Genomic DNA, 12844 nt, shown 5'->3' with positions numbered 1-12844 from the left:
AAAAATAGGGTTTTTATCTCTTTTGATGACTACTTATACACTGGGTTTTAAATTTGTTAGAAAATGTTGCATACAAAAGCTGCTAGCTGTTAAGTTCTGTAGTTCAGCATTTTTATTTCAATTCTAAAATATCTTTGAGCAATACTAAATTAGGAATTTCATTAAGAATAACATAAAACTATTTTATTGCTCAGGATAGTAAAAGAGCCGGACTTAAACTATTGTACTGGACAAATTTTTTTACCTTTTTTTTTTTTAAATTTCTCTGCACTATCTACTACCTTTCATCTGATCTCTCCTCTAACTTAAAAACCTCTTCCTCCTAATCTGTCTCCTTCCTAGACCCCCACAAGATAACTAACTTTCTGTTGATGTAATTTAATGTGTGATCATTTGTATATATTACAGTTAGTTAAAAACTTCCATACTCTTCTCATAAACGATAGAAGGGGAAAAATGAAGGAAACTGCGTAGTTCAGAAACTGCAGTCAAACACATCTGGTTCATTGTGCATTCTCTCATATGCTCACATGGTCCACTTCAAGTGAGATTTTTCTAAAGAAAGCAAATTATCTGGTATAAATACGTTTCTTGTCACAGGGGACCAGCTTAGTTTTACACATGCTCTGGGAGTGCATGTGCAAATGTATTAAGTGGTATTAAATGAATGAAGCGGTATTGAAAAACTAGTACATTTTCAAGCTTTGCACTGAAGAAATTCTCTGCAATTTTCAGTGTTTACACTCCTAGAGATGTTTATAACAGTTTTAGATAATGTTTGCATTAAACATTTGCATAGAAATGGTTCATAACGTAAACAGTTTTTCAGGTTGAAAAGCTGTATATTTGTCATGGGAAGGCATGGTCTGAATAATAAAGCTGTATTTGGGAAATTTAATGAAGACTCTAAGGACAAAAGTGTGGCCGTTTCTCTGGTTTATATTTTTTACAATTTGACACTTCTCTACTCTACTTTTTCTCTCCTGTGTTATTAGCTTTTTTCCCTCTCTTTCATCCTTTTCCATTTGCCAATCCCCAAAATGCCCAACTGTAGTTACTGGTTTTGACAAGACCACTTGTTCTCTTTCCCTCATTTTCAATCCATGTTCAAGTACTTTTGGCCTCCAGACTTCCCAATTGACCCTGACCTCTAATTTGTTGGTAGAGAAGTGTAGCTACCAGCTCCTAATCTGGGTCTGCCATCGGGAGGCTGATTTTAAACAGTGTGTACAAGGGAATTTAAAGTGAAGGAGAGCAATCTCACTCTTGAATGCGTGTTTCAAAGTAGTCCCTAAAATGCTGCCATCCATTTTTTCAGCTCAATACCTTGACGGCTTCTCCTTGTAGCAGATCTGATGTGGTTTATAGGGCTTTAGTAGTCCGTGAAGCTGATAGGTATATTTTGTGATGAAAAACAGAGTCAGGGGCTGTAGAGGAAGAATCACTAAAAATACATATGTACAGACAAATGAGATTGGCAAGAGTGTCTTCCTGGGTTGGCAAAAAATGCTGACGATCTGTAGAGTAGCCTACTGACAACCCACACAATTCCTTGGCAGGTGTTTCCAAAGAACTGAGGCTGAGACTTATAAATATTTATGTTGCACATAATTTTGTTTCATTCCCAGACTCACTACACAGAAGGAACACACACTCTGATTTGGCACTCTTCCACAAGTCCTGAACTGTGAATATGAAATCTGCCCTTCATTTTGTCTCCCTTGCCTCTCCATCTGTGCTGAACCATTAACAGTTCAGTGGGGCTATCAGCCCTTAAGGCCCTGGGAGAAATTCCATCATACAGCTGAAATTGAGCGTAAACCATTATGCCAAGAAAACACTTCATGCATTTCTTTTTTTGGTTTTCAGTATCTTTGTCACTTCCTACCAAAATTTTAGATTTAGGAAGATGACCTGTGCAGCTTGGCTTTCAGGTCTTATACTAACACTTTTCCAAAAAGACCACATTCAGAACTAATACAACATAGGCATTTTCCCCATTTTCATGGGAAGACTTAAAATCCTGTAAGGGAACAAAATCCAAATTCCAGCACTACCGGGAGCTTAGCTATACTGCCAAGGCAGTGGATGTGGCCAGTGGATTGTAATACTGCTGAGTAAAAAGAGCGAGACTTAAACAGTGGAAGCTCATCTGCTGTCTTTGCCAAATAAAGGAGTGAGACTTTGAGAAACGAAACAGTAAAAAACCCTAAAACACCATGGAGGGAAAAAGAGGGGGGAAAAAAAGAGGTAGTTTTACAGGTGACTTTTCTCTTTCACTGACAGCGAAGGAAGAATTTGTTGGGAGAATTGTTTCTAGTTTTTGAACTTCCTACTAAATAGGATGATTAAAAAAACCTCTTTTAAGTACTCAGATGAGTGTGCCTTCTAGGTTGACATTTATCACCCAAATCCCATTATAAAAAGTCAGCAATGAGGCAGGAGGCAAGGCAGGAGAGTGCTGCTTTGAACAGAGGGCAGTTGCTGCAGGCAGGAAAGGTGGGCGAGACTTTGGGCGCAAGGGCAGCCACAGCACAGTCCATCTTGTGCACTTAGTGGGGATGTGAGACAGACTATCCGATTCATCTGCTACGCAGCAAAAAGTGGCCTGTCTGCCCTCGCTTTCATGATGACTGCAAAGAATTTGCAAAGAAAACAGTAACACTTAGAAAGAGAGATATTTTGCCTCTGAAAACTCCTGCAAAAATCCCTTGGCTTGGTAGTCTTTCTTGGAGTAGTCTCACCTGTCTCTGTAACAACAGGGCAATATGCAATATGTACTGTCTTTCTAAAGCAGGGATCATACATCTGAAAAAAGTAAATATGTAAAGACTTAAGATAGTCTAGGTATATATGTAAATGATTAGGAATATATGGTCATTTATAGATCACTTATAATTTATAAATAATAATTTTTATATTCTAATGCATCCTTTTTCCTTATCTTTTAGAGTCTTTTATGACTATATTAATTTGTTATTTAATGAGGAAAAAATTTTGTGCTTCTTTGTATATTTTTTTGTAACCAGCAGTGTCAGATCTACATCAGCCTGTCAACATTGTGATATTGGAGTGATTAGCTCACACACATGACAATGATCTGGAGGATGCTTTTGGCCAAATATTATTTTTTAAAGTGGCAATTCAAAAAACAATTGTACTCACCATATGTATGCATGATACTATCCATATTAAACTTTTATTAATAAAATTGTAGAGTTACAGTTCTCTAGTTTAAATATCTGTAAATCAGAGGTTTAAGCTATTGGTGCATTTATCAGTTGCAACTACATATATAAATCATGCTAAATAGCAGTCAGTCCTAAAGGACGTCTAGTATGCCCAGTATCTATATGCGGCACATATATCAGTACAGCAGTACCTAGATATGGGAACAGATGAGCCATGCCCCAGTTAGAGAGCATTTTGTGAAGCATGAGCACCTCTTGGGACAATCGCCCACAATTCTAGGTGGTGTCATACGGAGATGAATTCTAGGACACTCCCACAGCGAATTCTGGGGAAAACTGTGTCTCACAGTTTAATTTTCATTGCAGAGGAACAAATTACCAAACCCAAGAGCAAGCAGTGCCAGTTAACTAACCTGAATTTGAAGAACCTTCACACTTAGCCCAGAGGAGTTTGTGGCTGATTGGGTTAGGGATAACAGCTATGAAATCTCTAGTCAACCAATTATTAAAAAAAAAAAATCAAGAAGAGTTTGGAAAATTCAGCTTCTTCTGAATATCTCTTTGCAGGCTAAGAATTACTGTTATTCTATTCTAGAAGTTTGAAGGAAGCAGCATCAGTCCATCATGATCAGTGTGTTGGTGCTTCATGGCTCTTCGTCGTTTCATGAACAGCCATTTTGAAGACTGGTAATAAGATAAGAATCTCTTACTATATAATAAATTTTAATCTAGCTTAAATTAATTAGCTTCTTAATGGCCACAGCTTTTTCCTCAACCTGTTTCAACCTGGGTGAATAGCTACAGAATTCACAGGAATTATTACAATATTTCATCTTAACACTTTTAGTGTTTTAACGTGTATTAAACACTGACTCAGCATAGACCCAGTGTGCAACATGTTTTCTCTGTATTAAGTAGTCCTTTACTCATGAAAAATCACATTGAAAGCTGTAGTACTGATCAGGAGGTCATAACAGTGGACTGCAATAGCTGCAGAATAAACTGACTGCAGCCACTGGGAGCGAAAAGCTTCCGTGCTGCTTCCTGATACTGTGAGAAGATAAACCAATTCCTTCACCGCTGCCCTGATCTTAGTGTCAACATTTTAAATTACCTGCCAGAAGTGAGTACAAAAATTATACTGTCCTCCTAAGTTACTCCTCTGATATTACTTTCTCCCATATATTTCATTTTTTTTTTACTTTGATCATACCACTGCAAAGCCCATACGGTTTGCATTGAATTCTGTGAGCTTCTGTGTGAGCATAAAAGAAGCAAATTGTTTGTTTACTGAGCTTCAAACCCTTTGGAAATAATATGTCCCTTTAGGTTTTGCAAAGCACTGTATACATCTTCGGTAATTACATAGGTTGTGGACCTATGTAATTATGTAAGTAATACATGGACAGTAAACCTTTGCAAACCTTCAATTAACAAGCTAGAAGTAGGTATTTCTAGATCATGTCTATGCTAGAAGAATTCCTAATAAAGAAAAAATCTAAGACAAATAAATTTCCTTTGTGTTCAGATACCTATGCTACAGGCATAGTGTGATACTGCAGACATTGCCAGCTGAGACCACAAGGTATCTGTATAAAGGCTCAGTTTTTGTACTCAGACTGAAAATATGGAGTTTGAGATGCCCATGAGATCACAAATTGTCTTTTATTTTACGCATTTATCTGCACAGCGTTTCTGAGTTGAGCTGATGGTTAAGTGCTAGAGATAATGAGTATTCATTCTTATTATTTGTATTAAAAGGTTTTGACGTTTCCAGAGATGGTCATTTAGGTCCATCTGACCTTGTGCTGAAGCTGGATTGTTTCTTCCATTCACCAGAGCTGCTGTTCTCGCAGAGGCAGAATTTGCCTGGCAATAGTTGGTTGATTTTTTAAGGCTGTGGTTGAGTCTTTCCTTTTTTTCCCCATTTCTTTAAGTTCCTTTCCTTCAATGTTTTACTTGTATAGAAACTGAGAAATATTTTTTCTTTCATTTACAAAGTTTAATATCCTTAAAGCCTTCTCACTTTCTCCTTCTGTTCCCGAATACAAGTACATACTTTCTCAAGATTGCCTACAAGCTCCACTTAGTGTTACAGGTGGGAGGTTCCCACTCCGTCTGGTTTGGTGACAGAGAGGAACCTATTCTACATCATGTCACTAACACCAGTATTCAGCACAAGTGCAGTGGCGAGGATAACGCAGGATTGTCCTGGGGACTGTGCCGCTAGCACGGGATCTGTCAGTCGTGTCTTTCATTTCTGGCCCCGCCTGTTTTGCGCTCCTGCTGGTGTAGCAAGACCCTGGCAGAGCAGTGTGTGTGTTTGAGCGCGGACAGTCGAGATGAAAAGTGCAGGAGCTGCACAATGTCCAAACCGAGCTCTACCTTTCTCAGGAACATAAATCATTTACTCAGCCGTTTTACAGGTGTTCAGCCTGTCATTTGCAGCAAATATCCATCCAGGAGGTGCTTGCTTGTATCACCCGTTTTGTATAAAATGGTTAGTGAGACCTCGCAGGCAGTTACTCTGACAATTTCCTTCACAGTAAATAAGGGTAATGATGTTCACTTGCTTTATGGCACATGAACATTAACTATTCAGCCATTAAAGATGAAAATATAAATAATACTTATTTTTATATATATATATGTAGAATGCCAAATATTAAAGAAAAGGGAGACTGGCTACGCATCATGGTTGATATTTTAATATTCAGAAAAGGCAAAAGTACCAGGTTGGTTATCACAATTGCTGAATGAATTATATGGGAAAATTCAGCCGTGGAACTAGAAGACTGCCAGAAAGGACAACAAAAGATATCTGTGAGATTTTATTTGGTTTTGGTTTTGGTTTCCATATGAAACTTCAAAATCAAATATACTTAAAAATCTTTAAAATATTTTAGCATTAAAATTTTTATAGACACTCTTACCTTGTGTTGTTTCAAATACATAATCTGATACTTCTCTGTTAGATGTTTTAAAGTGGGTTATAAGAACTTTACAAGAGATCCACATATACAAAAAAATCCCCTTTATTGGAAAGATACAAAACCAAAAGAGTTTTGTTGTCCTGTTCAAAAATTCTGGTTGCCCTTTGCAATTCAGGATGGCTGCCATCTGTTTGGCCTTTTCCCATCAGGATTCTGCTATAATGATGAACTCTGCAGCATGTACAGAAATTGTTCTCAAACCTATGTTAACAGTCCTGATAATATATTTTTTAGGTTTCCTCTACGCTCAGAACAGTACCAAACGCAGCATTAAAGAGCGACTTATGAAGCTCTTGCCCTGCTCGGCTGCCAAAACGACATCTCCTGTTACTCAAAGCAAGTTTTATTTTTCATTTGTTTTTCTTTTTAGGTTTGCATGCATCAGAAGTTATACTTTCATTAACTGCTCATTTGAGAGACAAGATATCTGCTGAAGTAATCATGTGCTCTTTTGAGGTTTAAAAGGAAGTGATGAACAGATTTGTGGGCTGGTAACAGATTTGTTAGTGCAGAGCAGGATGGCAAGATACCAGTGCCAGGGTCTGCCGCGCAGGAGCTGCTGGGTTGGCACTTATGCTCTGCAAGCTAGCTGAGAAGTGACTCACTGGTTAAATTAAATACCTGCTCCCAATGGATTTGAAAAGTGATATCTTTTTGTGTACATGTGCGCACGTGTCTGTGTGTTCTTGCTACCCAATATATAGGATAACACCAGCAGTACTTGTCTGGGAGGAAAGGCTTGGCCCTGCAGGTTTTGCCTATGTAACATCAAACTAGGGAATGAGAACTAAAGTATGTGTCTGAAAGAAAAATAATAATGAGATTGAAAAAAAAGTATGTGAATGTAGAGATAAAGGAAAAGCAACTGACACTACTGTTAATGTCTTGATATGCTGTGAGGAAATAGAATCTCTCCAGGGTAGCTAACAGATAAAAATAGGGGGAGGGAGGGAGGACGACCTATACATAGATACATACCTACATGTATATATATATACCTAGATAGAGATTAATTATAGTAATAACACTAATGTCTTCCTATATAAATTGGCTACTATAACTGATTTTAAAATATGCCTGTGGACTCAATTCAGTCGAGATTAATTTGGCTTAATTCTAGGCACTAATCTGAGCACCTAAAATTAGAAGCTGAGTAGTCCCTGTGCTTCTGGAATACTCTTCTGATAAAGCATATCAATCAATCTAAGGTAAAATATACCTCCAAGAGCAGTTCCTTGTGTCCAGTGATTATAGAACAGCCCAAGACAACTCGGTTACAAACACAGGCGCCTATTAAGTGCCTAGACTTCAGTGGTATGGATCTAGGCTTTCTTTTTGCTACCCCACTTCACTGTCTTTCATATGCTCCTCTACAGAGAAGACTGTGGTACTTGCTTTCCTTCCTAAGTATTTGAGATCTCAAAAATGAAAAAGACTAAAGATGTGGATGCACAGTGACTTTTTCATGGTGGCTTCATCTGATGAGTTTTACTTGAAAATAGGGTAGCTTAAAAAGGTCAGTTACTGTCACGTTACCTGTTAGTAATTCATTATGTAGAAGTTGCTTTCAGCTATGTGACCTGAGTAATATAGCCTTAGACTATAAAAGGGATCATAGAATCACAGAATGGTTTGGGTTGGAACAGACCTTTAAAATCACCTAGTCCAACCCCCCTGCCATGGGCAGGGACATCTTTCGCTAGATCAGGTCGCTCAAAGCCTCATCCAACCTGACCTTGCACACTTCCAATGATGGGGCACAGAATACAAAAAAGGAAATAGAATAGAAGGAATAGAAGGGTCGATCTGTTTGGTTGAAGTTGGTTGGAGAGCAACACATCCTTGTTTCTTGCACATTTCTATGCAAGCTTTTTGTCTGCAAAGGTAACACAAAAATACTTAAGAGTCAGTCTTAATAACCTTGACCAGGCAAAACTTGTATTTTCTTGCTGAAAGTGTTTGTTTTATAAACCAGAAGAGAACTCAAAATAAAACTTGCATTAAATATTTCATATTTGAGAACCAAATAGTAAAAAAAAATGCATTCAGCATTTTTTTCTGTACTCTTGTCAATAATGAAATGCTATATTAAGTAAGAATGTCATATTAAATGAAAATATTATATTAAAGAAGAATATCATTGTAGACATACATTGTTATTATCCCATTTTGACATAATGTGCTATTTGATTTCTGCTAGCATGAAAGAAGCAACATTGTAATGTAGTAGGAATGAAGCCAGAACTACCTACAATAACAACCACGTAATGTGAACTCCTTAGAAATTTTAAGGGCGATATTTTTAAAACAATTTCTTGAAATATACATAGCCTGAATTTGCACTTCTGTGCTTACCTTCTATCAATATGTGCAGAAAAAGATTACTTGAATAAATAAAATCTTATTTCAGCATTCCCATTGAACAAAGCATGTCAAAGAACTCTTTTTCTTATTTGTGTGCCTTAGCCTAGTAAGCCTAAACTTAAATCCATCCTTCCTTAGCTAAATGTTTAAATGCATGTTCTAGAGGTAGGACTAGACTCAAGAACGGTTTTGGAAATGAACAGCATGTGTGCATGCAGTTATTAAACAGATAGAGGAGCTATAATTTGGGGTTTGTGCAGGCAAATGCATGTGCACAATTTTTACAGATATGAACTGAGCCTTAACTTTGGGCATGCTTCTCTAACTGCCATTATTTGAAGCGTATGTCTGCTTTTTGCATTGCTTTTACCATTTTCTTCTTTAATGAACAAGGAAAGGCTCAAAGCGTAGCTCCTGTGGCAAATATACATTAAAAACTGTCTTCACTATTTAGCTAGAAGCAAGCTACTCATTAATGAAATCAGTAAGAATATTTTGTTTATTATATTAATGAGTGAATATGATCTTGTTTCAGTTTTTCAGTTGACATGTTAGCCTTTTATTAAAAAAAACCAAACCCTTAACTTTCTTAGGCTGAAGAAACTAGATAACTGAAATAACTATTTTTTCACTAATGCCATAGAAATCATTAATGTTTAGAAATAGCTTATTTTCATGCATTTTCACTGCATATTTTGAAGTATAGATTTTTTTTCCAGACTGGATAATGGTAGACATAAGTGTGAAGAAAAAAAATTAAAAACCTGCAAATGACTCATGAATGCTATAGTATTTTAATCAGCATAGTTGGAACATTATAAGGAAGTTTACAGTGATCTTATTTTTTGATTATTTCTATCTATAAGAGACTACAGAAATAGATTGTGAAAAGACTGTTATACTGAACCTTTTCATTAACAGAAGGACAACATCATCACCACACTGTAGTCTTCTATATTCTCACCACATCATTAAAACACAATAAAAATGTTTATTACTAAGGATATACCAAACATTGTGCTCAGCATCACATTGTCTGGCCTTTACCTCTAGCCTCACATTTATTATATGTATTCATTTAGCTTCTAGAAAAGCTTGTAGATGTCTCTCTAGGTAGCCAAATGTTTCACAAATGGATGCTTAAAGAGCTCATTTCCTGTTAAGTCCCCTTCTGTCTAAACAATAGCTGATTTAAATCCCATATAACTCTTGGCATATAAAACACAAGTGCCTTCAAACAATATTTATTCTCAGGTTGATTCTTTTGTCAATTTAGTATAAGCACCTAGTGTTGACTTGCAGTTGACAAAAAAAATTCGGCTGCATATCTACAGCATGACATTGTTATAGAGACTTTAGTGACTATGTAAAGAATATAAAAAATTAACCCCTTAAAACATGATAGAAAGGCTTTAGAAACTGTGCAAAATAAACCCTGGATGTTCTTATGCAGAACTAAAATGGGTCTCAAGAACTTTGCTACACCTTCCATACGTTAGGAAGACAGCTTCTTAACTCTGGAACTACTTTATTCCAAGTTCATCTATAAAGGCAGGATTTTCAAGACTTCCTCTTTGCACTTCAGAGTGTCTTTTTAAAGAAGGGAGCTGAAATTTTCTTATAATCTTGTGAGTTCAGATACTGGCCCTTTAAAATTATTATCAAACATCACAAGGTCAATGTAAAGTTTTGTCACATGGGGGTTTTGTCAATAGCATTTAGACTGGAAGTTTTCACAAAGATGGTGGTGGTCTACGAGTCATATGAGGTAATCTATAAAGAAAAATGAAAGAGAAACATACTATAGTTTGTCCATAAGCCAATACATAATGGACATTCTGAGATAAGACTGCAGGTGACACTGAGATCATCTGGGTGACACTTGACACTGAGATCATGTTCCTGAGATAAGTGCTAACAGCAACATGTCTTTGACAGGAGAAAAGACAAGGCCCTACAATTTTGTGAAGATTTATCCAAATAGTTTCTATATTATGATTACATCTATTTAAAGTTTGTTCATTTTTGTTTAGCTGAACTATATCTTCTGATGCCAGATTTCTCCCAAGCAGCTGAAAGTTATTATTACTGCATTGTAGCAGACGAAAAATATGTGAAGATGTAAGAATAATACTGTTTTAATGGAGTATCCTAATATTGTGCTCTTATGAAAATTGAAGTGAATAAAACTTTATTTTAAGAATGCAGAGTCCCACATGCTGATGAAATAAAACATATATATCTTCAACATTGTAGAAGTGACAATTATGCGTGTTTGTTTTCTCTCAAGTTACATTTCTATAGTTGGTATCACTCTTAAACCAGAATAAGGCAGTAATTTGGTTAAATTAGTCTGGAGTACTACATAAGCTATGTTTAATACTGGGAGTACTTAAAAACAGATACACACACATTCATATTTTTCATCAGGTATATGGCTGGCACTCTAGATAAAAAGTACATACTGTAAGTTTCTTTAGCTATTTTATTGAACTTTCACATTTAAAACTCTACCTGGAAAAAAATGCATTGCTATCTCGTATTCTTTTAGGGCTGCACTCAGCTGTAAGCCTTGAATGTGTATATCCACATTCTTAGTCACCTGGTGATGAGGTTACTAAAATGCTCATGTTCCCCACTTAGGCTGCTCGCCGTGAATAATCGTGTTGCCCTGAAGGGTTTGTTATACAGTACTCAAAGTAAGGTGTGCTGTTCAATATGCAACATCAATCTCACACACTTTCCAAAGCACAACTTCACGGTAAAAGGAGAACACTGAGAATCCCAGTCTGATACAGTGACTTCACATCATTAACTAACCAACGGAAAATTTCCAGTATTCTGAAGCCACTAAAGTTTTATAAAATTGTTTTCTTTGCTCTGAGAGTCGTAGCAACAGAAAAGTCATTCTGAATGTGTCATGCATGCCCTTGCAGAATGTTGGCTTTCCAGTTTATTGCTATTTGTACTGATGTGATAATATCCAGACTGCTGGATCATCACTGCTGTTCCATGTTCTGTGCAGCCACTGAAGCAGACAGATACCCTTTCTCTATGAGTTCAAAATGAACATGCCATTTGTCTTTAAAGCTGCAAAAGCCGTTCTTTAAAAAAATGTCATTTAACTTTCTTTTTTTCTGCAAGGCTTAGATATTTCTACATCCTATATTTCTTGTTGAGCTTTCCTTCTCTATCTCTTGTATTCTGCAGACACTGTAGAAGATGAAATGGAAATGGCCACAGTACGACATAGACCTGAAGCTCTTGAACTGCTGGAAGCACAGAGTAAATTCACAAAGAAGGAACTTCAGATCTTATATAGAGGTTTCAAGAACGTAAGCACTTCCTTTTTGAATTTACCATGCATTTACAGGATAGGCCACTGCAATCTCAACAGTATAAGAATGACTGGCAATGGAGCTCATGGGATTCAGTAGCTAAATACTGCATGTCTGTCTGGTCAGGTGAGGAAACAATCACTCTGCAACAATTGGGCCGTTTAATGACCGAAAGATGCAGACAAATTAGAAAGCATCCTGAAGAGAATAATCGTAACTCAGTATAGAAGGACTTTGTTCAAGGACAGATTGAAAATTGTGTTGGAGTTTTTTGTCTAAAGATGAAATAATGGGAGAGAACATAAGTCCTGAAGAATTTGGCCAGTGAGAAGAAAGATTTTGATTTTTGTGTTCATAATAGCTACCACAAGAAGTAATTGGCATAAATTGCACTAGAGGAATTTTTCATTAGGTGGACAGCACTAGATGACTTGTTCAGTCCTTCGTATCTCCCCAAGTATACAAACTTGTCAGAATCCTTTACTGGGAGTCATTATTTGTGATTTTTTTTTTGCTGATATATGTGCTCTATTAGCAGGTCCAATGTTTTTAGTTGGCAGGGATCCCCACTGAGGACCCCAGTGCATGAATGCAGTCTGCCTCCTTTTCCAGAGCGTACTTGCTGTCCTGTGGTGCTGGGCTTGGTGCTGGCATGTAAGGCACCCATGGGTAGTACGGCAGAGAAATAAGACACAAAAAGGTTTTACTAAGTATTATTAAATTCTGGCTCTATATCAAAAGTAAGACCCACCCCTGATTTTATTAATATTATACAAAAAAAAATGTTGCTTTCTTAAAAAAATAACCTTTTTCTCTCTGTTGTATTCTACTGTCTTTCACGTGATTAACACTTCTGTAGGATATTATATGCCATTAACATTGGATAGAAAATACTTGATATTAAAAAAACTTGAATAATAGCAATTGTTTGCAAGTCGTGAGTATGTAATGTTAATCT

The 12844-nt window shown here is 36.6% G+C and overlaps 1 protein-coding gene across 5 annotated transcripts in view; it reads left to right on the top strand.

Moving 5' to 3' along the window:
* Positions 1 to 12844, top strand: part of KCNIP4 (potassium voltage-gated channel interacting protein 4) — a 360997-nt gene that overhangs the window by 298991 nt on the left and 49162 nt on the right. For 3 of the 5 annotated variants that reach the window (XM_075499184.1, XM_075499183.1, XM_075499182.1), the window contains exon 2: positions 11759 to 11883. In XM_075499184.1, coding sequence (XP_075355299.1) covers positions 11759 to 11883 — 125 coding nt within the window. Of the gene's footprint in view, positions 1 to 6418; positions 6521 to 11758; positions 11884 to 12844 lie in introns of those variants that run through there. The other 2 variants (XM_075499181.1, XM_075499185.1) reach the window with 2 other exon arrangements.

Source organism: Mycteria americana, chromosome 4 (assembly GCF_035582795.1).
Source record: "Mycteria americana isolate JAX WOST 10 ecotype Jacksonville Zoo and Gardens chromosome 4, USCA_MyAme_1.0, whole genome shotgun sequence".
Lineage (NCBI taxonomy): Eukaryota > Metazoa > Chordata > Aves > Ciconiiformes > Ciconiidae > Mycteria > Mycteria americana.
The sequence above is the reverse complement of the archived record's forward strand: the minus strand, read 5'-3'. Positions and strand labels throughout refer to the sequence as shown.